The sequence below is a fragment of the Dermacentor andersoni genome, chromosome 1 (genome assembly GCF_023375885.2).
Source record: "Dermacentor andersoni chromosome 1, qqDerAnde1_hic_scaffold, whole genome shotgun sequence".
Classification (NCBI taxonomy): domain Eukaryota; kingdom Metazoa; phylum Arthropoda; class Arachnida; order Ixodida; family Ixodidae; genus Dermacentor; species Dermacentor andersoni.
Genome location: NC_092814.1, coordinates 398,193,567 through 398,220,898, shown reverse-complemented (window position 1 = coordinate 398,220,898; position 27,332 = coordinate 398,193,567). Strand labels below are relative to the sequence as shown.

At 44.6% G+C, this 27,332-nt stretch overlaps 1 protein-coding gene and 1 long non-coding RNA gene across 2 annotated transcripts in view; both read right to left on the bottom strand.

The window, feature by feature from the left end:
* Positions 1-2,829: 2,829 nt before the first annotated feature.
* Positions 2,830-27,332, bottom strand: part of LOC126518587 (splicing factor C9orf78) — a 112,203-nt gene continuing 87,700 nt past the window's right edge. The window contains exons 7-9 of the mRNA XM_050168364.3: positions 14,954-15,087; positions 10,597-10,734; positions 2,830-3,033 (exon numbers count right to left, since the gene is read on the bottom strand). Of these exons, the coding sequence (XP_050024321.1) occupies positions 2,936-3,033; positions 10,597-10,734; positions 14,954-15,087 (370 nt within the window). The 3' untranslated portion in view covers positions 2,830-2,935. The remainder of the gene's footprint in view (positions 3,034-10,596; positions 10,735-14,953; positions 15,088-27,332) is intronic.
* LOC129381771 (uncharacterized) lies at positions 15,094-26,127 on the bottom strand. The gene is made up of 4 exons (XR_008609893.2): positions 25,908-26,127; positions 23,156-23,322; positions 22,466-22,628; positions 15,094-18,802 (listed from the first exon to the last, which is right to left on the bottom strand). It is a non-coding gene; the product is annotated as an uncharacterized lncRNA (long non-coding RNA).

Sequence of the window (27,332 nt, the reverse complement as noted above, 5' to 3'; positions counted from 1 at the left end):
CACGTTCACAGTCACAGTACTCAGTCGCACTCGCACTCACCTCCACTAACACTCACTGGCACTCAGCCGCACTCGTACTCCCCTCCGCCACACTCGCTGGCACGCACACTCGCACTCACCTCCGCTCACACTCACTGGCACTCACTCACACTCACCTCCACTCACACTCACTGGCACTCAGCCGCACTCACCTCCGCTCACTCACTCGCACTCACTTCCACTCACACTCACTGGCACTCAGTCGCACTTGCACTCACCTCCACCCACACTCACTGGCACTTGCACTCACCTCCACTCACACTCACACCTTTGAAATGAGTGCGAGTGAGTGTGACTGAGTGCACTCATGCGTGAGTGCGCCAACCTATGATCACAAGTGTTGTGCTCGCCAGTTTCTTCAAAAGTGTCAAGAAGGAAGGATTGTTCGACTCCATTGTTACAGGAGACGAAACGTGGGTGTTTCATTTCACTCCCGAAACGAAGCAAAAATCCAAACAGTGGCATCATCCAGAGCCACCATTTGCAAAGAAGTTCAAACAAACTCCTTCTGCTGGCAAAGACACAGCCAGCGCTTTTTGGGATCGTAAGGGGATACTGCTGATTGATTTCATGGAATGTGGGACAACAATCAACTCAGACAGTTATTGTGCAACACTAATAAAACTCAGGTGAGCTATCCAGAACTGCCAGCGAGGACAACTGGCAGCCGGTGTAACGCTTCTTCATGACAATGCCCAACCTCACGTCTCCCGTCAAACCCAGGAACTTTTGACAAACTTTGGGTAGACTGTCATGCCCCACCCGTCAAGAAGATAAGTGCAGTGCAGACCTCGCGCCTATTGGTTATCACTTGTTCCCCAAAGGGGCACGCAGTCTTCAGGGTCTTCCTCAGGCATATACATGAACCACCTAGTTATACCTCAATAACTCTGGAACTAATAAACACATCTTCACGAAAGTTTGCAGTTCCTCATAGTGTGGTGGTGTGAATGTACCCTGACAGTTTCATCCAGATATCTAAACAAATAAAAAAGTTCGATCTCCAGGGTAGCCTCTCCCCTTAAAGGAACATTTGAGTGGCCAACACTTCCGGAGCAACGATGAAGTCAAAGAAGTGAAACACTTCCTCAACGGGTTGGCGGCGGAGTTCTACGACATTGGGATACAGAAATTGGTGCACCGTCTACAAAAATGTGTAGAAAAAACTGGCGATTATGTAGAAAAATAGAACAATGTTTAATCTTTCCAATGATGTAAATTTCTATGAGAATAAACAATGTTGTCTATTTCTAAAATTGATGGGAACCTTATTTCTGGATCAACCCTCGTATGTGTTAGTCTACGTCATGAGCCAAAGAAAATGGCAGGATGTTCAGAACAGACTCTAGGCAAAGGCAATTGGTCAAGGTGATTCGCTGACACATGTATACATGTTTGAGAGACACTTGCTGCCACAGCCTTGACTTGTCACTGACCATGAATATGTGGTAGCATGCCATTTCTGCACTAGTTTGCAACAGTCAAAAAAGAAGCATGTGTTCCAGTTTCACAATGCAAGCAGTAGAAAGATGTATACAGTCAAACCTGTTTATAACAAAATCGACAGTCTTGCGAAAAGTGATCATTATATCAGTAGCATGTTATACATGGAGTCGCCTTTACAAACGCGCAAAAGTTAACTGCATTGCAGTTACAATTCGGTAGCACTTTGGTCCGAAAACCAGATTTGCAGCGTCATTTTTGTTCTCGGTGCATTCCCCCACCTAGCCGCAAACTTCCATTAGAAAAGTTCATCTAAAGAATGAAATGTGGCGTTACATAGCTCTTTCAAAGCAGCACCTTGTTCCGATCACCCGTCATTTTGAAACTGCAAGCATAACCACCATTTTTTATTCAAGAGCTTGCGATATATTTTACTACCAGCGGGACATTTACTATATTCTGCACAAGAAAGTGAAGTGTTATAGCTGGCCGGAAGCGTCAACTATGGAAACTACTGCGGGGTGCTCTCATTCTGTGAAGGTCTCGGACATCATGGTCTTGGCATTACGACTGCCCGTCAGACAAAAGAAATTCAATGTTCGAAAGGTACAATGTCACCGCGTACCGTTATCAGCAATTGGCAACGTGTAAACGAAATGCTGCTGAACTGTGATCTCCTAATAACGGTGCAGTGAGCGCCGATCCTTTGCAACATTGTGTGGTGGCAGCGTGTGGTGCAGCGTCCAACTCAGGTCGCGTCAACAGGAGTGCTTGAGTGGCTGTTGTTCCCATAGTGGAAGCACAGAAATGGTCGTTCCAGATTGTTGAAGCAGGCGCAATGCTGGTGGTGCTACAAAACAAGAGTGACGTCGTCGTAGCATCCAATATGGAACCAGGGCATGGACCGGTGCATGCCATGCAGTCTATGCTGGAACGCTTCCTCCCTGCGTGCCTTGACAGTGTGCGACCTTCTTTACCGCTTGAGAAATCGGTGCGTGGCAGTCGCTCACTCATCTTGAAGGTCGTATCATTATCGCGGTTGGAGCACGCGCTGCCGCGCACCAAGTTGGTCATGCTGCCATGCTATGGTACTTGGTGTGTGCCTTCCGTGACCAGGTTCGAAGCGATCATTGTAAGAGTATAGCAAATCAAAACTGTTTGTTATTATCTGAAAGCAGTTTCAATAGGCAGGGTCAGAAAATCGTAAATGCACTGAAATATGGCCATCATAAACTATAGATTGTTACATCTGGGATCATTATGGATTCAACTGTATAGATTTTAATGCAGGGCTCCTCTAGGCGTGAAGAGGCCTGGTTTGAGTTCACAAGAGACGTGAAACAAGAATGAGACTGAATGTAGGGTTTATATCGATACCTATTTACACAATGATAACTAAGCAATGTGCCTAGAAAAATGTGCTAATTCTGTGTCTCTTATCTGAAGTGGGCAGTTAGTAGCGTCTGAACTGCTTCTTGAACTTTTCAAAGTGGAAGTCATCGGTGGCCTTTTCATCGTCATTTCCTCTTGACCTGGACGATCCTTTGCCCCCTGCATGGTGAACAAAAGTGCATTGTATATGTATTTTTAATGCAAGACAGAAGCTAGACAGAAGCTAGACAGTGACTAGCAGAAGACACATCGACGTCTATGAGCAACTGCATACTTGGCACAGTGCCCAGCACGACATCTTTGAAGTGACTAGTGCAAGATGCGTCAACGTCTGTGAGCGACGGCCTTTTTGACATGGCACATATTAGCACGAAGCAGAAGGCCCCACCAAAAAGTTCTTTAAAGGAACAAGCATCTCATCAGAAAACAGAGCAATGCACACACGCAGCACTGATTCGCTAATGTCGAACTTCAACATAACGAACATGGAAATAACACATTAGCAAATATAACAAAGTAAATTTAAAATCTTTCCCGCCAAAATCAGCATGACCACCAGCACATGCTTCTAATGAATACTGAATATAACAAAGGTGTTTTCTGGCTGGATGTGGCTTCGCTATAACGAGATTCGACTAGATGGGCTTACGGTAAGTTGCGATCCAGTACTGCCACCGAATGCAGTAGCTTGTTCTAGCAGAATGTCTGATCAAATTGCCCTGATTTCAATGTTGGTGAAACAGTGTGCAGGCTGTCACAGCAAACTTCCATTAATATGCAGATGGAAACAGGACAAGTTAAAAGCCTTCTTGCACTGGTTGTCTTCTATAAGATTACAATTTAGTTGAGATTACTTACAGAACGGAAATTAAAATGACGATTATAGGGGTCATTTATCTCAACAAGCACTATAAACCAATTACGAAAAAATCCACTTCGGTTTCTAGCATTCCTTTTTTTGGTTTTCTTCTTTTTATTGTTCAACAGAAAACACTAACAATTTTTATACCTATACTTCATACTTGTTTACATGACTGAAAAATCACGAAAAAATAATCAAAACTGCTAACAATTCGTAAATTAGTTCCAACCATGAAAAACAGACCAGTCACATTCTTTTGCTAATTATCACAACAAAATGTATCAAAAGTGGTGTTGCACGAAGAAGATGACCATATTACAAAAAGTCTCACTTGCTCAGAATTTCTCAGGCCAACAGTATCATGCTAGAATGCCGTGTGACTTCTTCCAGCATATCATTAAGCCCACCGCATCTGTGAGCGACCACATTCTTGGCTTAGTACCCAGCACGACATCTTTGAAGTGACCAGCGCAAGACTCATCTGAGTCTGTGAGTGACTGCATTCTTGGTTTAGCGCCCAGCACGACATCTTTGAAGTGAATAGTGCAAGACGCATCAACGTCTATGAGCGACGGCATTCTAGGCATGGTACACGGCACAACTTTTCTGGAGTGACTAGCGCAAGGTGCGTCGGCATCTGTGAGCGACTGCATTTTTGGCCCAGTGTCCAGCACAGAATTTTTGAAGTGACTAGTGCAAGACGCATCGTCGTCTGTGAGCAACGGCATTCTTGGCATAGTACCCAGCTCGACATCTTTGGAGTGAATACTGCAAGACCAATCGGTGTCTGTGAGCGACTGCATTCCTGGCCTAATGCCCAGCACAACATCTTTGAAGTGACTAGCAGAAGACACATCGACGTCTTTGAGCGACTGCATACTTGGCGCAGTGCCCAGCACGACATATTTGAAGTGACTAGCGCAAGATGCGTCAACGTCTGTGAGTGACGGCATTCTCTGCATAGTGCTCAGCACGACATCTTTGAACTGACTAGCACAAGATGAATCGACGTCTGTGAGCGACGGCATTCTTGGCATGGTGCCCAGCTCAACATCTTTGGAGTGACTAGTCCAAGACGTGTCAGCGCCTGTGTGACGGCAGTCTTGGCCTAGTGCCCAGCACGCCATCTCTGAAGTGACTAGCACAAAATGCGTCCACATCTATGAACGACGCCATTTTTAGCACGGCACCGAGCACGACACCTTTGAAGTGACTATTGCAAGACGCATCGATGCCTGTGATCGATGGCATTCTTGCCATTCCATCTTTACATAGTGGAATGCTTGTAAATTTTTTCACTCCTTTTGGATGGCGCTAGTTATAAGCATCTCATGGGGTGTGGAGGCCAGTTTTCTCATCGATTCGGTGCCTAAGCGATTAACTCGAGTTCAGTTGCAACCATGCATTCAACGATCATGCGCGTCGCTGTTGCTTCATTAGTTTAACCTTCTTTGACTGATCCAGGAAAGGGACTTGGTTTGTGGTCAGCTGGTCTGTATGCTCGTGGAACGAGTTGTGGCCGGAGAAAACGCCAGTTGCATTTAACTTCTCCTTTTGCTTCATTATTTCCTCGAATGACGGCTCGCAGCGACGCTGCCTGATCTTTGGAACCATATACCTGGGATATGGGTTAGATCAGATGGAAATAAAATAATGCCAAACAGTGTCCATCATCAGACCCTGCAGTAACCGTTAAACTCATAGGCAATACCCGTTACCTCGTCTGGCTTTTCCCTAATTGTACAGCACTTTTTCGGCAAAATTGGCAACTGGAAACAAGAGTCGCAACGAGTTGAGAAATTAAGCGATCTACTAAGGCAGAGGGCCAAGGCAACAGCCAAACAGGAAGGAAAAGCGAAAATTAACAAATTCAACCGCTCTTTGTGAAAATATTTATGGATCATCATCATCAGCCTGTTTTATGCCCACTGCAGGACGAAGGCCTCTCCCTGCGATCTCCAATTACCCCTGTCCTGCGGTAACCGATTCTAACTAGCGCCCGCGAATTTCCTAATTTCATCACTCCACCTAGTCTTCTGCTGTCCTCGACTGCGTTTCCCTTCTCTTAGAACCCATTCTGTAACCTTAATGGTCCAACGGTTATCTAACCAGTGCATTACATGACCTGCCCAGCTTCACTTTTCCCTTGATGTCAATCAGAATTTCACCTATACCCGTTTGCTCTCTGATCCAAACCGCTCTCTTTCTGTCTCTTAATGTTATGCCTAGCAATCTTCGTTCCATCGCTCTTTGCACGGCCCTTCACTTGTTCTCAAGCTTCTTTGTCAGTCTCCAAGTCTCTGCCTCATATGTCAGCACTGGTAAAATGCACTGATTGTACACTTTCCTATTTAGTGATAATGGTAAGTTTCCAGTGAGGAGCTGACAATGTCTGCCATATGCGATCCAACCTATTTTTATTCTTCTATGGATTTCCTTCTCATGATCAGGGTTCCCTGTGATTAGTTGACCTAGGTAAACGTACTCCTTCATAGACTCTGGAGGCTGACTGGCGATCCTGAACTCTTGTTCACTTGCCCGGCTATTCATCATTATCTTTGTCTTCTGCATATTAATCTTCAACCCCACTCTTACACTCTCTCGGTTTAGGTCCTTAACCATTTGTTGTAACTCGTCTGCATTGTTGCTGAACAGAACAATGTCATCGGCAAATCAAAGGTTGCCGAGATATTCGCCGTCGATGCTTACTCCTAAGCCTTCCCAGTTTCATAGCTTGAGTACTTCTCCCAAGCACGCAGTGAATAACATTGGAGAGATTGTGTCTCCCTGTCTGACCCCTTTCTTTATAGGTATCTTCCTGCTTTTCTTATGTGGAATTAAGGTAGCTGTAGAACTTCTGTAGATATTTTCCAAGGTATCTACATAACTGTTCTGTACTCCTTGATTATGTAATGCCTCTATGACTGCTCGTATCTCTACTGAATCATACGCTTTTCCGTAATCTATGAAAGCCATATAGAGTGGCTTATTGTGTTCTGCGGATTTCTCGATAACCTGATTAATGACATGGATATGGTCCATTGTAGAATATCCCTTCCTGAAGCCAGCTTGTTCCCTTGGTTGACTAAATTCCAGTGTTGACCTTATTCTGTTGCAGATTATTTTGGTAAATATTTTATATGTTACTGGGAGTAAGCTAATGGGTCTATAATTTTTCAATTCTTTAACACCTCCCTTTTTGTGGATCAGTATAATGTTTGCATTCTTCCAGTTTTCTGGGACCCTTGCGATAGACACTTCGTATAAAGAGTCGCCAGTTTTCCAAGCATTATGTCTCCTGTCTATGTCAGTGTATCAACATCTTTTTATTTAAAAAGGAAGTAGAGAAAATGCTGCCGGAAGTAGAAAATAAATTCATGTGTTTTGAATGACGCTTCTACAGTTATCACTCAAGCCGCCTGACGTAGCTACTTCTATGCTGTGCAAATGTGGGTGTTTTTCTGACCTTCCGCGGTGGGCGCAGTACGTCTAGAACCACAGCGCCCTGCGCTCTACGGGGTTGTACGGGACTGGTGACCATGCATTGTTACGCAACTTCCGAAATAATAACACGAGTCTGCTTTGGCATTTAACTTGGTAGAGCAGTAACCGTATGACTACCACACCAACAAATGAGCCTGGATGGCCGGAAAACTCTTTTCCGAGTGGCTCATCAAACTCAACGACCAAATGAGGAGGGATGACTGAAGAATTCTACTGGTTGTTGACAACTGCTCTGCTCACATTGTGAATGTTCGCTTGATGTACGTTCGCTTGGAGTTTCTGCTGCCAAACAACACGTCCTTGCTGCAACCCCTAAACCAGGGCATTAGAAAGAGTGTGAAAGCAGAATTCCGTAAGCGCCTTGTGCAGCCAACTGCAATCAATATTCATCAGGCGGCGGAAGCGCTCAAAGGAGCTTGGCGAAACTGGAAGGTGTCCACCATAAGCAACTGCTGGCGAAAAGCAGGGCTTGTCAAAGCATCTGCGCAGCTTGAAGATGATCTGGAGGTGACTGACAACAATTCAGGAGACCTGTGGACCCAGGTTGCGGAACCGCTGCCCACCATCTCTTTCTTCAATGACTCTGTGCAGAGCGACAGCGCAGCACTAACGGCGGCGGACCTGACAACCCAAGAGGTTGTTAACTGTGTTCCCGACGTCTCCAGTGACGATGACAACCCGAAGGAAGATGATTGGGTCACCGAACACAGATGAGATCGTATCGAACATTGATGTTTTAGTGCACATGAACAAAGTCCGCAGTTTCATCGCTCGGTGCAATGACGTACCCGATAAGGCAATGCGCAAAGTGGAATATGTAGATGCATTCCTAATTGGTCATGCATGCTGCACGCGCCAGAAGAAAATCACCAGATTTCTTCAAATAAAGTAGCTTTGAAGTGAGTGAAATATTTTTATTTGAGAGTATACTTGTCTGCACCCGCATCTACTGCCAAGGTGCGTCATTTTCATTCCTAGGTTTGTCCACTGGCTTATAACCGCAAGTTTTTCATTACAACAATATTTTAAAATAACGAATGATTTTCTGCAGTCCCACGTCATTCGTTATATCGAGATTTGACTGTACTTTTAAAACAAAGCTACTGTTTAAGAGGGTACGGTTCAATGAGGCTTTACTGTACCGCTATTTCTGCTTGACTCTGTGGCCATAGCATACAGTTGTGCAGTTGGAGCTGTAAATTATAGTACAGCGCGCTGCAAGGTGCCAAAAATTTCAGTCGTTGTTATACATTATGTCTATAAAGCCAGTGGTGGTTCCGCGAGGCTGTCCAAATAATCAAGCATGTTTGAATTATCGCTGTCAAATAATCAGTCGTTGACTGTATTCGGTATACTCAAAGACCCAGCCAAGGTTGGTGCCTTGACACACGCAGCTGCTCCATGCCGCACAGCTTCCGTCAGTGCAATGTTCATCCAGGTCGACTGAACCGAGCGAAACAATTCCCATAGGTGACACGGACAGAGGGAATGGCAACAAAACTAACATGTATGGAAAGTGCCAAAGCACGTGCAAAGTGGGATTGATTAGCCACCAAAGGCATGCAGATGGTATCGGATATGCGTGTTCAAGCATGCAGTTTGGACTACGAACTGGTGTGTGAATGTGTGAATTTGCAGAGCTTTCCGTTTACACACGGGCACACAGATGAACTTGTACATGTGCCCATGGTAGTTGCCACGCCGTTGTCTATGGACTCAAATGGCGCTCCAACAGCTGTCAAACCACCCGTCGTGGTTGCTTAGTGGCTATGGTGTTCGGCTGCTTAGCACGAGGTCGTGGGATCGAATCCCTGCTACAGCGGCCATATGTCGATGGGGGCGAAATGCGAAAACGGCCATGTACTTAGATTTAGGCGCTTGTTAAAGAACCCCAGGTGGTCCACATTTCTGAGGTCCCCTACTACGGCGGGCCTCATAATCAGATTGTGGTTTCGGCATGTAAAACCTCATGAGTAAAAAAAAGCTGTCGAACCAGTACACAGTAACCTGGGTTTTGGTTGTTCGTGAGGCACCTGTATGGACGTATTAGCGGCAAGCTTTCCGCGATGGTTTGCAGCCCACATAAGTCGGCAGTGAATTTGTGTCACGAGCAAACAGCCTAGGCATTTCGGCCTAATCAGTACTGCTTTGGTGGGTGTTGGCGACTATAGTTATATTTTGGTGCCAAATCAACACAAGTCTATTAAAGCAGCAGCATGACACTTGGAAAACCGACAAACCACCCTGCCACCGAAAGTGATTGTACGAGATGGTACCAACGTTGTTCACGGCTGCCATCTTTGCGACACACAGTACAGATGGTGGCTACTCATTCCGGATATTGCTTGTAACCATACATCGGTCTCTTCTCGTATCGAGCGAAACGTCACATGAATAGTTTTGAATTTACATAGGGTGCAAATATGTTGTGTGACTATAGTGCACTGACTGTCTCGCTACAGACGCATTTTCATGGACTGCAGGTAGATGCAGATGGAGTAGGGGCCATTGTGTGTACCTGCCATGGCCCTCCTGATTTCAGGACCTTCGACAGGCAGCAAACAATGATTGGCCTGTGCTGTGCACACGATTGAACGGTGAGGTCGAGGCACGTGATGTGTGGTCTGTCGCGCACGTTGGCCTTATAACGGGCTGCTGATAACCCACAGAAGCCACCAGCGATAAAGATGAAAAACCCCTTTTGTTTCTTTGGAGAAAGACCAAAGAGTACAACTTTCTAAGCAATAAAAAATTGTCATAAGGCATAGTATAGCCCACTAAATTGGAAATATTTAGGACACAAAGCTTCACTATTTCTTCAGCTTCATGGGTAAAAAGCACTTGATTGTGTTCAACAGACATTCTATTGATAAAAAAGTTCCAGGCCTTCATTATGAAATGAATCGTAATTAATGCTGGCATACAAATGTGGTGTTCCCTTTTGTAACAGTAGGCCAATCTCAATTTCAATGTTACTGATAGCTAGCAAATTTCTTGCCATGCAGTGAGCAGACTCACGAGCATAAGCAGCATGTGCTTTCTATCTTGTACAAAATTTGTAAGCATTACCTCGTTGTGTTAATTTTTCTGATATTCGATGCTCGGTTAGAAATCTACTGTTGAGTATTCGCACACTGCTAGTTATAAATGGTTTGACCTGTAGTCCTGCTTCCATGAAAATGGTCTGCAGAGAGCCAATTCTCTCACTGCCAAATGTAATATACCACATCTGCCAATTGGTCTTGATGGCAGTCATTGCTACAATGTGACCCTCAAGCAGGCAGCGCAGTGGGCTTCATCTTCTGGCATGCAAAACAACTGATGCAAATATCTGCAATTCGAGAAACATTCCGTACCTCTGCCCTGGCGGCCTGGAATCTGGTCGGCAACTCCTTCAGCTTCCGCAATGACTACAACCGGCTTTGGGGGTGGCGGCTCTTTCTCACGAACAGGGCGCCGCATGTGCCGCGACCGGCTGCCATCGTCAATGTTGACTGTATGAAACAAGGAAATCATGACAGATGGGCCACCAAACCCCAGAAGTACACATGGCTGCTAAATTGACATCTTAAACAAATGGACAGCACCTGAAGAATCCTCAAGTGAGGCCTTCCAGCATAGGCTGCACATTTCTTTTGTACATTACTCGCTTGTCTAGTGAAAGGAAGTCCGAAATATAAACCCTCCTACTACAGTATAATCTCTTTAAAGGGACTTGAGGTCAACAGGACTTGTGTTCACTGAGAAACACCCTCTTAATACTGCTAGATATGTTAAGTCAATGTAGCAGCTAGTTTTTCCCGTGGTTTGGGTGGAGAGCTACCACAGGTTGACTTGGGTTTGCCAGATTTACTTTGGTAGGGGCCTCAGAAAAGTATCAAAGCAAGAACATGGCTGCTCCAGTTGCTGGCACACACATTCGTGCAAGGCAGATGCTTATATTTGGTCACCTATGGGGGGAGAGTGCCACAAAGGTCTGTACACCAGCTGTGATTAAGTATCTATCAAAATTTTGATTCCTTGAGCCACCACTATTTAAGGATGTATTTCTGGATAGAAGACAGTGTTGCAAAAATACATTTCAGATCCTGCCTCTCTCAAAAAATCCTTTAGAGCTTCAAGAAGGTGGCTGCTTGGGCTGGTTGGTGCAACGTTCTTCAGACAAGGAAAAATCCTTTGTGCTCAAATTGTAGCAAGGAAGGCATAATGAGGTGACAGAGCTTGCTTCTGTGGTTCTGTTCACGGAGATAATGTTTATTCGCATTTGAAAGTTTTTTTGCATTACACAAATATAACACCAACCAATTTAGAACCTCTTGTTCTGTTTAAGCAAATTCTATATAAATTCAAATCACGACATAACGAACATCAATTTACCGAAATTTGTGATGTTACAAACTATTTTCATTTCCCAATTTTAGTTCCATTAAAAACAGTGTATTTTTTTTCCAGTTTTATGAAGTAATTTCGTGACGTGGTTTCGAGTTAGCAAAGTTTTCGGTCATTTCATGCATGTACTTGGAGCCTGTATTGCTAGTAAGTATAGCAAAAGTATAAAAATGTCAGTCGAAGCTATTTCAAGCGTCCTTACGCATGACAAGTTTGAGCAACAAAAATGCTGTAAAAGTAGGAGCGCCAGGATGCAGTAGGCAGGAAGCCCCGCTGTCGCACTGGTAAACCATCTGCAATGGCCGCTGGGGCACACGGCAGCTTGCAAGCGTACCACGAGAGCCGACGCTGTGCAAGAGGGCTGAACGCATCGTGGCCGAGCAGGCGCTAGAGGAGGGGCAGGATCACCATCTGCCCTATGAAGGCCATGTGGCACATCTTGGAGGTGATTGGCAAGTACAAAGCAAAAGCCACGATTGTTGGTGCACCTTGTGTTCCCACGAGTCTAGTGTCGACAGTCCCGTAATGTCAAGCGTTCACGACACGGTGTGAAGCGTTGGCTCACATTGTGACAGCGAGTTTGTGGTCCTTAAGTGAGATCTCTTAATGTTTGCCTAAGCACATGTGACACCGATAAAACTACAAACCTTACTTCATGTTGTCTCTTTGCTATCACCATCAATGCTCCACCTTTCTGGCAAAACTGTGACTTGTTTTTTCATTTTGCTCAAGACGAATATCAGTATCCTTTTACACCTCTGTTTTTAATTTTTGGGTGCCAGCTGGGGGGCAACAAGCGTGGTCAGCCATGGGGTTCAAGATTTACAGTGGTGCACAATGCAACATGCAAATCTCAGACATCGCGAGCCACACCAACACTCCTGGCACCATCTGCACCGTGTACACTGGTGCTCATAATCACGCTATTTATGGCCCGAACTTCTTGCAATTTGTTTCTAAGTGCTTACAAGATACTATCTACCAGGAATGCAGTGGGAATTTGTGAAGCTGTTTTTACTGCTGAAACGTTAAAACCTAAAATTAACGAAATGCATGATTTAACAAAGTTCTTCGTTGCAAGTACAACTATGTTATATCGAGGTTTAAGTCTACCAAGATTCTACTGTTTTGATAATCAGCTGGGGCTAGTCGAAGCAGAGAGACACAGCACCTGTTAGGGGAGAACACATGGATTGATCACCCACTGGTGCAAGAGATTTTATTGGAGTGATAACACACAGAAGCTACAGGTGAATATGCTGTTCAAAAAATGTTTCATCCATAAAAACCTTGAGAGTGAAAACACTGGTTTGCAATACCATGAGACTACTGCCTCCAATTGCAATAATAGCAATTGCAAGGATAGTTGAAGAGCAGTACTTGGGACTGGTTGTATTACTTGGGCTCCGTATGATAATTACAGCGTTATAGTTACATTGTATTCAGTAAAAAATACTAGAGGAATATTTTGTGTCTGTACTCCTTTACTCTTGCACCTATCGTCTTAGCAGCAATCCCAGACATTTGTCAGAGGTGGGTTGAACATGTTATTGTGCGTTTTCATACTTGTAAAGGTACAGTCAGCCAATTCTTTAACAGTACCGTGCGAGCGTCGACTGGTCGGACGGTCAGCACCTTCTAATGGCACGAAGCGATGAGATCAGCAAGAGTAGCGCATGCACACAACTTCACTCAAAGTTTCATCTGCTAGGCTCTTCCCACAGACATGACACTGCCCCTGTTGCAATTAACTAAGTGGAAGCTTCCCTGCTTATCGGAGGCAGCAAGTACGCGTGAACCCGGACGCGTCTTTGTATAACATATGCTGCTGTAGTCCACATGAACTGTAAGATAAAGAACAAAGCACGCAAAGAAAGGAGAAATAGCTAATGCAGCATGTTTTTCTAAGAATAATGATTTTAGTTTCAAACTTCTAGCACATTCCTTGGTGCACATGTTTAAAATCAGATTCTCGCAGACATGTCTTGCGGCTTAGTAGGCCTTGGCATCGGTTCTTCACAATTAGATGCTGTTCCACAGCTTGAACTAGCATGAAGAAAAAAATCATGGTTTGTAAAAAAAAGTTAGTGATGTTTCACTGCGTGAATGCGGGTTAGATGCAAGCAGATGGGTGCTGTTGTGGAGTTTCTAAGCTATGCCGTCTTGCCTGACACACCCGCATTGTCGCAAGCGGCCTAGCACGTTCATCGGTAGACTCCTAGGCACAGGCTAGTCCTAGGAACGGCTAGCCCGTGCCTTTTGCTGGTCTCCTTCAGCTTGTGCCAGGCGCTTGCCGGTGACTTCGGGGTCGGTTGACTAGCACTCGGCTTGCCACCACTTAGGTTGCTGTTCCGTGCTTCTTGCTCGGCCTCTCGATTGCCAGATGAACCCGGTACATTCATAGCGCAAGCAGAGTCCGCAGCAACTGTCAATGGAAGTGAACCCAGCACACCTCCACCCACCCTCTTTCTCTGCGGCGCTCTGCCTCGTTCCGCCCCCTCCGCCGTGCACTCCTCCTCTCCACCTCCAGAAGCCATCCTCCTCCAGCGCTCGCCTCCTTCTCGCAGCTCGGCAACCTCCAACTTAATCTCACAGATTTCACAGATAGGGCATGTGTGTAAAAACACATTTAGTAAAGCTAGAACTCTCCTTCCAACTGAACAACACCAGCCATACTCCACAGCAGTGAATCATACAGCGCAGGCACAAGGTTCCCATCACTTTTTAGCCAGGGGAAAGCAATATGTGCATGATAGTTGCAGCATGATATTTGACGTATTGGCACTGCATCTTACAACGGGCCAAAGCTAGTGCCACGTTTGGAGCTAGATCGAAAAGTTGATAATCCCCTTTTGCGCTACTCTTCATTGCCCCTATGATATAGTTGCACTGCAGCCTTACATGTTTTGTTAATTATTTTCCTGTGCATGCGCACTAGAGCAGCACATGCCAATAAAAAAAAAAAAAGGAGATGCAAGCCAGGGGCACGAGCTCTTATTTCCAATAAGCCGGGAAGCTTGCACCGAATTAGTTGTGCCAGGGGTTATACATGCTGGTAGGAAGAGCCTAGCAGACGAAACTTGCACTTCAAGTGAACTTGGTACACATGTACTATTCTTACTGATCTCGTCGCTTCATGCCGTTAGGGGAGACTGGCTATTTGGCCAGTCGACACTCTTGCAGTACCGTTAAAAAATCAGTCATCTGTACATATCCAGGCTTAAGTCTTGACACTGGAATGACCCCCTGGTGACAAAATTCTTTCTCCACAGCCAGGTTTACTACACTTACTTGCAAGCTAAGGGCTGAAATGGGAAAACTCACATCGGTTGTGCTGGACAAAGTTGACGGCCATGTTGGTGGGCACAAATGATGTCTCGCGCTCCTTCCGGGCCATCCGATCCCGAATCAGCTTCAGCTTGGCCTCTTCAGTTGCCTCAATGTTGCGGATGCGCTCCCTGCATGTTCCCCATAGGGACCAAGCAGCTCTTTCACAATGAACTTATTGCGCTGTGAGCAACCTGCTTGCATGAGAAATAACTCTTGTAAATTCTGAAAATGCTTTTTCTATGCCATCTATGGATTTTGTAGTGCCCATTATGTTGTCATTTTCAATTTCCCCAATTTTTCCAGGTTTTCCCTGACAGTTGTGACAAAAATTATCTGGCAGTTTATAATCTCTGGAGTTTTCAGCACAATAAAGAAATGGTGGTTTATAGCTAACCAAGTTACTGCCAGTGCATAACTCTGAACCAGCAAGAGATTAGTCAGTTGAAATGCACAATCAGATTCGATTGAATTCTATCTGGCCTTTGTGCCATAAAATGCTATACATCATCAGACTGAATGATGTGTTTTGTAAGGCTGACAAGGGCTTGGACAAGTTGACCATTAATGGCAAAATGAGCACAGCATGGAAGAGACAAAAAATAAACATGGCACTTATTAGCGCTGTGTTTCATGCTTGTTCCAGCCACAAGGCCAGATTCACGCTCACAAAACCAGCAAAAAACACAATTTGCGGACTGCATAGATTTGGTTGAGGCCATCATTTCCTTCTGCCGCACCACTATGTTAACTGTAACCTGTGGGTAGCAGTGTCCTCGATTCAAAGCAGAGGTGAAAAGCCCCAATTACTTCCCTGAAAATTCCAAGTTTTCCCTGATGGTATAACCCTGATTTTTATCCTGATGGTATAACCCTGATTTTTATGCACATGCCTCCTCCAACTTCAATTGTGGCCAGTACCTCTTGGCTATGCTCATCCTGCTGCTGTTTATTGTGAGAGCACTAGAATGAATTTATCGGGTTTTACCCCCCCCCCCCCGCTTCCTAGTGGGGGCTACTAAGTTGGCCTGTCAACAAGGTGTGCGCGATCCGGGTCCTCACTAATATGCAATCACTGCCCTTTACCCAACACATTTTGTCATATGCGAAGAAGACGACAATGCCACTCGGTGAGAGTGAACAAGTGACGCTAGAAGCATGTGAAGTGGGTGAGAAAAAAATGAGGAGAAAAGGAGGCGAAGGTGGCTGGGCTGTGGATGAGGAGCAGTGCAGACACATCTCCAGCTGTGCTCTGGAGACGGGAAACGACAGCTTCGAGGACCACGGACTGGTGAGGGGATGTCCAAGAGTTGGCCGGCGACAGCTCTAGGGCCTGAGCCCCGACGATATCGCCGTGGCAGTGCTCCATGGCGCCAGTCAAACCCCACACTGTTATAACCAGCGACTATCCCGTGCCACGGTGGGGCAATCACCTGGTCACGTCAGCAGCACAATGGCCGACTGGCCTAGACCGAGTCCTGTGCCATGCAGGTCTGAGGACCACACCCATACCACGTCGGAACCATGCAGGCCAATGTCATATGCCACACTGGACCTCCGTCTGACACCACTGGTGACGGTCAGAACGTTCGGTTTCTTGTGACTTCGTGTTACTTGTTTAGTTGACCGGAGGGACAGTATATAGCCAAGGGCTAGTTTGGTTCTACGTATATAGTAGCTAGTTTTATGAATTTCTCTTGTGTGAATATGATTTAAGCTATGCGAGCTTACTTTGCTGCTCGGTTTACTTCATTAGAATTGTTTTTGGGAATAAATGTTTTTAATGCATTTGCATTGTGTCTCTGTTTATTACTGGAACACTGAAATTCGTGACACACTTACATCCTGCAAAATACAAGGCTGGGTCAGCACAGAGTAAAAAAAAAAAAAAAAAAAGTCTTTATTTTCCAGCTTTCTAGATCCACAGCCTACTACTGTGTTTACCGAAGAAAGTAATAATTAATTATTCGTAATCAATTCCTTTCTCCAAAGCCAACCAATGTGCAGTGAAATATCAATACAATGAATCTCATGAGAATGGCAAAAATTATTCGATAGTTTAAACATTGTCACAGCCAAAACATGCACATTGAAGTAAAAAATTTAATCCAACAAAAGAAATTGCCTACATTTGCAAGCAGTACATCCACTAATTAGTTTATGCTGGTGAATGGCAAAAACAAAGTGGAAGGACTCCCCACGAAAGAGAATTCAAGTGAAATCATCTCTGCCAGGAGCGCACATGTTCACACAAACCCGACATTCCTTAAACATCACACGAGCGTGTGCCCAGCTGTACTTTATTCGCATCGTACTGACAGTGTGTCATCAGCAAGACTGCATGCCACAGCAGCGCGGAGCACGTTCCACCTGCAGCAAAATGAAATGCGGCAGTGCAATGCAGAAGCAAATCAGTGATCCTTGAGTGCATGCTGACAAGACTTCTCTGATGTAACCTGAGCTATCATGCATGCTACGCTTAAAGCTCGCTGATAACGCTGGCTGCTGTCAGCAAAGCAGGGAGCAAGCACTTACATAATTGTTTCCCATAATCTGCACATCTGCCATTTCACACTGTCACCAAACATTATCTACAATAAGTTGTCTCAGGAACTTGAATTACTCGCATACTTTGCTGACCTGATGATCAAGCTCAGGTTTAAGTCACCTGTTCCCCAATATTCAAGGTTATCGTGACTGTGACTGGCACAAAGGCACACATAAAGAGCAAATTTGCACATGTGGCCATTGCTGTCAAACAACTGTAGGTGATAACAGGACTGGTAGGGATTTGAAATCACAGCCGGATTGTACTACTAGTGGTGGCTGTAGACACATGGGCACACACACAGCCTTCCAGCCTCATAAGCCACAGATGTCCAATATTTCAGGCTACAAGTTCTTTACATTCACGTGCCACAAAGAATGGGTGAAATTTCACCCATTATTTTGCAATGCAGTCACTCACTGATTTTTTGGATGCCTGATTTTAAGCAGAGCTTTCTTTGCCAACATTCCCCTGGTTGGCCTGGCTGCCTGGCTGTTGGTTTGGTGGATATATTTATGGATATATATACAGTCGCCGACTGCTAACTCGGAATCAACAGAAACTGCAGCCGCTGTCGATGCAATCATGAAGGCACACGGCCAATGCACGCACCGTGTCAAAGTGAAACTACCATTTGCTGCAACAACTGTGGACGAAAGCGCAGTCGCTATCAATGCAATAATGGATGGTAACTATGCAGTTTCGAAGGCACACAAACAGAGTCAAAATGAACCTTTGTCTCCTACCTGTCCCCCTTTATTCATGCTCCTTACTTAGCGCCCAAAACATGTTTAGCAAGAAACTACTGTTTGGCGTAAATGCTGCAGAAGAAACTGTGGCCACTATAGACGTGATCTTGGATGGGGACCTTGCAGTTTTGAAGGCTCGTGGCCGACGCGCGCACCAAGTCAGAATGCAACTACTGTTTGCCGCTATTGCTGTGGACGACTCGGTCACGGATGCTGACTATGCAGTTATTCAATTCAGCTTTATTCAACATCTGTCTGATGTTTGGAGCATGGACAAAAAGCCTGAAAAGACTCGACTGGGTTCGTGCACTAGAGCATGGCATACAGTGGTATCAATTCCACACATGTACAGGCACGGTCACTGCTAGTAGGAACACGAATCCCATGGCATTGCGCAGTGACATGCACCTCATGAAGTCTTGCGGTGGAGGCGCAATCCAAGCAATTGGCAAAAAGCCCAGGGAGTTGTCGTGAGTCACCTGCCAAGACTTCGTGTTCGTGGCGCTCTGCGGCCACGGGCTGCCGTGTTCCCACTAGCAGTGCCCGCGCCTGTACAGGAGAAAATCAATATGCAGGAAATGCAAAAACTACAAAACAGTGCAAATAAGGGGCAAAATGTGCATAAAGAAAATCCATAAAATATACAAACAAACTACTGCAAGAAAGTTCACTGGACCAGAAAAAAAATAAGATAGAGAAAACACAAAAGAATGGAGAGTTATATGCTTCGTAGCTCATTCAAGGAGATCAATTCTACCGCTGTGCCACTTTTGGCCAGCTCATTTAAAAAAGTTAGTAATGCGTACCTTGGCATTTTCTCACCATAGGTTGTGCAGCATTTATCAACTTTCCAAGTTTTGGGATGGCATGTGTGGTGTGTCGGGGAATTTTTGTTTCGACCTCATCAGTGATTTCAGAACGCAATTTTTCTTATTTGTACTTAAATTAGGTTGCCGAAGTACTAGTCTGAAATTGTACATACATTGTACATTAACAATCTTAAGTTTATTGAACCTGTCCTCTGTGTGACTTAGGTAAGGAGCTTTAAAAACTAGCTGCAATGAACACTTCTGAAGTGAAACAAGTTTCCTCACACTTTTCTTTTGTTGTTGTTTGCCAAACTAGTGCACCACAGTTTAGTGTGGAAGAAAATAGAGCATTGTACAAAATATTGTGAACCGAAAGAGGGAACATAAAGCAATGTCGATGCACAAGACCAATTACTTTGGACAGCTTTTTTTGACAGGTAATTAATGTGGGCATTCCAGGACAAAATTTTGGAGAAAATTACGACAAGTGTTTTAAAACCTTCTACAACTTCTATTTCAAAATCGTTTAGCAATAGTCGGGGGAGTTAGCAGGATTTGTTTAGTGGTTGAAACAAAACTGTCTTAGTTTTACTAATGTTTAGCTTTAATTAATTATTTGTAGTCCACAAGTGAATGTGATGAAGTGTATAATTTGCCAAAGAAGATGGGCACGTGACATCCGAGCCAGCAAGAAATAGGCTAGTATTGTCAGCGTATAATATATGCTTGCTCATATGGTCAATGTTGTTAATGTAATGAACAAAGAGAAAAGAACCCAACAAGATTTCCCGTGGAACACCTAAAATAGTAGGCTTGACTGAAGAAGAGTGACCATTAATCATAACAAACTGCAACCGAGGCTGTAGGTGCAATGAAATGAGTGACAGAGCTTTCCCTCAAATGCCATAGTGCTCAAAGTTTTTAATATGTATGTTGTGATTAATACGACCGAATGCTTTTGTGAAATTTAAAAAAAAAAATGCTGAGGATCAAGCTCTGACTTTCAGACATTTCAAGTATCTTTTTTGCATGAGCAATGCCAGCTCGGTATATTTATCTTTTCTGAAGTTGCACTGCAACTCAGCGTGTTGTAGCGATCAGTAAATGAAATTAAACACATTAAAATAATTTTTTAAAGAGCTTTTGAAAAGATTGGTAGAATGGAGTTAGGATGGTAGTTCGTAAGATCATTCCTATCACCTTTTGTGTAAATCGCTGCAATTTTTGCACGATGAATTTTACAGGGAAATACTCCACCTGAAAGGTAATTGTTAATTATATGCATTAAGCAATGCACAATCAAGTCAATAACGAATTTTAATGGTTTTATTTGCAGATCCATCATAACTATGGCCGTGCTGTTTTTTAAACTAGTGTATGTTGTAACAACTTCTGATTCAGATCCTGGCCGCAGAAACATACTAGTATGCTCACAGCGTGGCTGCATGCACGAAAGGCTGCCACCTCCAGACGATAATGGGAGATCAGAAAGAAACGAATCGTTAAATGCATTTGCTAGTTCTGCTCCAGAAATCTTCACATTGTCTTTCAATATCCTTGTAATAGGTTCAGTACTTCTCCCAAACATTGTATTTACTTTGCACCACATGTCTCCAGAGTGCTGATATGAAGAAATTAAGTAGTTATAAAGGTATCTGTTTCTAGCAGCCCAAAGTTCTTTAGTGACATGATTTTTATGTTTTCTGACAGCACTAAGCACATGACGACATCTAGTTTTAATGAATGTTTTGTACAGCTGTTCACGTTTTCTTACTAGGTGCAAAATGTCAGTCATTAGCCTATGAGCTTTCTTTGGCCTGCAAATTTTTTTTTTTTGCAGAAAGCGTGAATTGCAGATAGATGTAAACATTTCTAAGAACCTGTCGTAGGCAATTTCTGGATTACGTTCAGTCAGAACATCATCCCAGTTTACATGTGCAATATATTAACGAAAAGTGGTTAATGTGAAAGAGTTCATTAATCTGTATGAAAAGTGTACAGTAAAACCTTGCTAAACCATAACCACTTAAACAGTAGTTTTGCTTTAAAAGTAGTAAAATCAAATGCCCAATTTAGCGGCCATTGAACATAATACATTTTGTATCTGCACAAACCGTACCAGCTTACTGCGCACTCACCAGTTAACACGTAGTGTTTCCACTTTTCGTCGCACAATCACAGTGGTGCACTGTTCCCCTCGGGCGGCCCAGCCCAATAACAAGCCTCAGGGATTGGAACAACGGCCTCCGAGTACCCTCTGCGTTTGCGCGTGAAGCCACATCAACATCAACATAATTTCGGCGCCGTGCAAGAAACTGTTGTGGCGTCGTGCAAACTAGGACTTGCATCAGCCGAAGCTTGGATAAAAAACACCGGGTGCTCATCATAGAAGAAAAATTGGACATCGTTCGTGCTATCGAACATGGCATGAAGAAGTAGGAACTGGCATGCGACAGGGATCTACCGTTGATAACGGTGTGTGGCATTTGTAATACAAAGAAGTTGCTAAGCAGCACCACTGCGACTGCGAGAAGATGCCCAGCTACGAGGTTCGACTTTTCGTCATCGTCGCCTCCATTGTTACCGAAGTGTCGCCTAATGACAGTGATGAGGACGGCATACAAAGCAACAGCACGGGCGATTCAGTCCCGACAGTAGCAGAAGCTGCGTGTTACGTTAGCCAATCGCCGCGGCAAGAACAGCACTTCTGCTGCACTACCGCACCCGTGCACGGAGAACCTGCAACATCAATGAGGAATCTGCAGCGCGAGCATTTGCGGACAAGCGGGGGTGGGCTGAAAAGGTGGCTTGCAGCTTTAGTAAGTTTGAGGCCACTGCCATCGCTGCTAGGCCGCCTCGGCACCAAACGAAAATAACAGACTTTTGTCGTGTGAAGAGAATAAATACTGCACGCTTTTGGCCTTTCATCGCACTTTCTCTGGGTTACGTTTTTGACTGGTAAGCGGGTGATCTCATGCTATTTCGGTTAAGCAGTACTACCGTTTCGTACGAACTTTTTCCGAGCTCCAGCCAACTATGGTTTAATGAGGTTTCACTGTACTACTGGTGTAGAGTGGTCAATAGCTTTAGAAGATTCACTTACAGAAATAAATATTAGAAGATGGTCACTGAGGCAATAGTTAATGACGCCAGAGTGCAGACAGCGCAAATCAAGATTTGTGATGAAGAGATCAAGATGCATTTCTGTGGTAGTTGCCAGCCTCGTTGGTGAAGTTATTACATTTTGGCGATTGTATATATCTAAGAAAGACTCAGACAGCTTTATTAGGATTACAGTTGAACCTCGTAACAACAAAAACAGTGAAATTCGCCTTTGCGAGAATTTTGTTGTTGCAAAATGAGACAGCACAGATAGGTAATGCGTCGCAGAATGAAACTTTACCATCAAAATTCTGTTAGCCTACTTTGGCAAGCTTGCTCGAGGACATAGAACCGCACTGCCGAGGAGCAACAGCGGTTCACACTTGCAGCAGCATTTCTCCAGCGCATGCTGTCGCCTGCAGGCGCTGACACACCCGGTGCCGAGCGCGAAAGTGATTGTATACCTGAAAGCAATCGATCGAAATTATGACCCCTTCCAAAAATCTACATCCAGTGCCGAAACCGCATGCGATGCCTGCCGCGTGGCACCAAAACCAGCGTTCTTGAAGCAAGGAATGCGTGTTCCCGGACGATTGCTCAAATGCGGCCCGATGCGTGGATGCTCGGACTGCCACTGCAAGTGCCATAAACAATTCCGTATTGATGGGACGTGGATTTACTTGTCTTTGCGGCCTTTTTCTCACCGAGGCGCACATTACGCACTGCACTAAGTGTGCAAAAAAAGTCGCAACATGTCGGTAGAAACATGCATGCCGCTTCAAACAGGAGATCAACAAACTAGATGGCAGCCATGATGTGTTTCCAACACATGCAATCACTTCCGGCACTTGCTTGTTTTTGTAAACAAAAATGGCAGTGCCCACGCAAGTGTAATGTAGTGGTATTTTTCACAATTTTAGTGCAAACAAATCACATTTGAGCACATTTCAGCGCCTGCTAGCTCTGTGCGAGTAGTAATATACGGGCTTACGTTCCAGCAAATTTCGTTGATGCGGGATTGTAGTACAGCGACATGTCGTTGTCGAGAGGTATGAAAAGAATGGAACCCTATGGGCGTTCGCCGGGGATACGAAAATATTTCGTTGTCATGAGAATTTCGTTGTTGCAGGATTTCGTTATTGCAGGTTTCGACTGTATCTGCAAGTAAACCAATATTAAAATTGCCACCTAAAATTATTTTATATTTACAATAATTTTCAAATTCCAGGAGAATTCTAAAGAGCTAAAAAAGGAGGAAACGTCACCGTGAGGTGGGCTTTAGAAGACACAGAATAAAGATTTCTATGAGTTGATAACAAGTGCTTCATAGTGAGGAGCAGAACAATAAAATTCAGAAAGTAATTCTCACAGCACTTCATCATCATCATCAGCATGGTTATGCCCATTGCAGGGCAAAGGCCTCTCCCATACTTCTCCAACTACCCCGGTCACGTACTAATTGTGGCCATGTTGTCCCTGCAAACTTCTTAATCTCATCCGCCCACCTAACTTTCTGCCGCCCCCTGCAACGCTTCCCTTCCCCTGGAATCCAGTCCGTAACCCTTAATGACCATCAGTTATCTTCCCTCCTCATTACATGTCCTGCCCATACCCATTTCTTTTTCTTGATTTCAACTAAGATGTCATTAACTCGCGTCTGTTCCCTCACCCAATCTGCTCTTTTCTTATCCCTTAACGTTACACCCATCATTCTTCTTTCCATAGCTCGTTGCGTCATCCTCAATTTCAGTAGAATCATTTTCGTGAGCGTCCAGGTTTCTGCCCCGTATGTGAGTACTGGTAAGACACAGCTGTTATACACTTTTCTCTTGAGGGATAATGGCAACCTGATGTTCATGATCTGAGAATGCCTGCCAAACGCACCCAAGCCTATTCTTATTCTTCTGATTATTTCAGCCTCCTGCTCCGGATCTGCAGTCACTACCTGCCTTAAGTAGATGTATTGCCTTACCACTTCCAGTGCCTCGCTACCTATTGTAAACTGCTGTTCTCTTCCGAGACTGTTAAACCTTACTTTAGTTTTCTGCAGATTAATTTTTAGACCCACCCTTCTGCTTTGCCTCTCCAGGTCAGTGAGCATGCATTGCAATTGATCCCCTGAGTTACTAAGCAAGGCAATATCATCAGCGAATCGCAAGTTACTAAGGTATTCTCCATTAACTCTTATCCCCAATTCTTCCCAATCCAGGTCTCTGAATACCTCCTGTAAACACGCTGTGAATAGCATTGGAGAGATCGTATCTCCCTGCCTGACGCCTTTCTTTATGGAGGACTACGGTGGCTGTAGAGCCGCTATAGATATCTTTCAGTATTTTTACATATGGCTCGTCTACACCTTGATTCCGTAATGCGTCCATGACTGCTGAGGTTTCGACTGAATCAAACGCTTTCTCGTAATCAATGAAGGCTATATATAAGGGTTGGTTATATTCCACACATTTCTCTATCACCTGATTGATAGTGTGAATATGGTATATTGTTGAGTAGCCTTTACGGCATCCTGCCTGGTTCTTTGGTTGACAGAAGTCTAAGGTGTTCCTAGTTCTATTTGCGATTACCTTAGTAAATATTTTGTAGGAAATGGACAGTAAGCTGATCGGTCTATAATTTTTCAAGTCTTTGGCGTCCCCTTTCTTATGGATTAGGATTATGTTAGCGTTCTTCCAAGATTCCGGTACGCTCGAGGTCATGAGGCATTGCGTATACAGGGTGGCCAGTTTTTCTAGAACAATCTGCCCACCATCCTTCAACAAATCTGCTGTTATGATCCTCCCCAGCTGCCTTCCCCTTTTGCATAGCTCCCAAGGCTTTCTTTACTTCTTCCGGCGTTACTTGTGGGATTTCAAATTCCTCTAGATTGTTCTCTCTTCCATTATCGTTGTGGGTGCCACTGGTACTGTATAAATCTCTATAGAACTCCTCAGCCACTTGAACTATCTCATCCATATTAGTAATGATATTGCTGGCTTTGTCTCTTAATGCATACATCTGATTCTTGCCTATTCCTAGTTTCTTCTTCACTGCTTTTAGGCTTCCTCCGTTCCTGAGAGCATGTTCAGTTCTATCCATATTATACTTCCTTATGTCAGCTGTCTTATGCTTGTTGATTATCTTCGAAAGTTCTGCCAATTCAATTCTAGCTGTAGGGTTAGAGGCGTTTCTTGATCAGATCTTTCGTCTCCTGCGATAGCTTACTGGCTTCCTGTCTAACGGAGTTACCACCGACTTCTATTGCGCACTCCTTAATGATGTCCATAAGATTGTCGTTAATTGCTTCAACACTAAGGTCCTCTTCCTGAGTTAAAGCAGAATACCTGTTCTGTAGCTTGATCAGGAATTCCTCTAGTTTCCCTCTTACTGCTAACTCATTGATTGGCTTCTTATGTACCAGTTTCTTCCGTTCCCTCCTCAAGTCTAGGCTAATTCAAGTTCTTACCATCCTATGGTCATTGCAGCGCACCTTGCCGAGCACGTCCACATATTGTATGATGCCGGGGTTAGCGCAGAGTATAAGGTCTATTTCATTTCTAGGCTGTCCCGCTTGCGGAAGTAGGTATTCATTATCCGCATATTATTCTGTTCTGCAAACTCTACTAATAACTCTCCCCTGCTATTCCTAGTGCCTATGCCATATTCCCCCACTGCATTGTCTCCAGCCTGCTTCTTGCCTACCCTGGCATTGAAGTCGCCCATCAGTATAGTATATCTTGTTTTGACCTTACCCATCGCCGATTCCACGTCTTCATAGAAGCTTTCGACGTCCTGGTCATCATGACTGGATGTAGGGGCGTAGACCTGTACGACCTTCAATTTGTACCTCTTGTTAAGTTTTACAACAAGACCTGCCACCCTCTCGCTAATGCTATAGAATTCCTGTATGTTATCAGCTATATCCTTATTAATCAGGAATCCGACTCCTAGTTCTCGTCTCTCCGCTAAGCCGCGGTAACACAGTACATGCCCGCTTTTTAGCACTGTATATGCTTCTTTTGTCCTCCTAACCTCACTGAGCCCTATTATATCCCATTTACTACCCTCTAATTCCTCCAATAGCACTGCTAGACTCGCCTCACTAGATAGCGTTCTAACGTTAAACGTTGCCAGGTTCAGATTCCAATGGCGGCCTGTCCGGAGCCAGGTATTCTTAGCACCCTCTGCAGCGTCACAGATCTGACCGCCGCCGTGGTCAGTTGCTTCGCGGCTGCTGGGGACTGAGGGCCGGGGTTTGATTGTTCTATTCATATAGTAGGTTGTGGCCAAGTACTGCACCAGGGTGGCCAATCCTGCTCTGGTGAGGGAGTGCGTTACCAGTTCTGGTCACCGGGATCAGGCCACACTCCAGGCCTGTTTATGCAATTTTATCAACACGCGGATTTTTTTAAAATCTGGTGCAAAATTGTGCAGCACCGGGATTCTAACCACGCTTGTAATAGTGGTTAACAAAGTAAGACTTATACCTGTATATTTCAAACACATCCTCTTCACAAGTAAACTACATTTCCGTAAACATCACAATATCAAACACAAATTTTAACCTCGCTAAAGAAACATTTAATGTCGTCATACTTATTGTGACTGGATATCAAGTATTAAGATGCACACAGTTGCAGTACTGCGGAAATTCAGGTGGACAACCCACTTATTGCCAGATTTTGACGTCGGAAAAGGGCCGGGCAGATCGAGACCAACTTGAAAGAATGGTTCTGAGGGCACATTGATAGGGTGAAGGTGTCCAGGAGGCAGCACAGCAGGTTTTTTGCAGTGCTGACAGAGCACACAGGCTGCAATGTAGTGGAGCACAAAGTGGTACAGGCCTGGCCAGCAGAAGTGGTGCCGTACGCGGTTGTAAGTACGCGAAACGCCGAGGTGGCCTGCAGTAGGGGCGTCATGCAGCTGCTCAAGAACTGATGTTTGGAGATGGCGTGGTACAAGGAGTGAAAATTCTGGTCCTTCAGGGTGTAAGCTGCGACAGTAGAGAATGTTGTTGTGGAGCACGAACATGGGCAGCGTGGGCTCCGAATGTCCAGAATCGAGACGATCAATGAGAACATGTAAGCAGTCATCACGCCGTTGTTCAGTGCAGATGTTGCACAGATTAGAAATGGCTAGATTGCAAGAGTCGGTGTCATGCGCATCATATTCAAGCC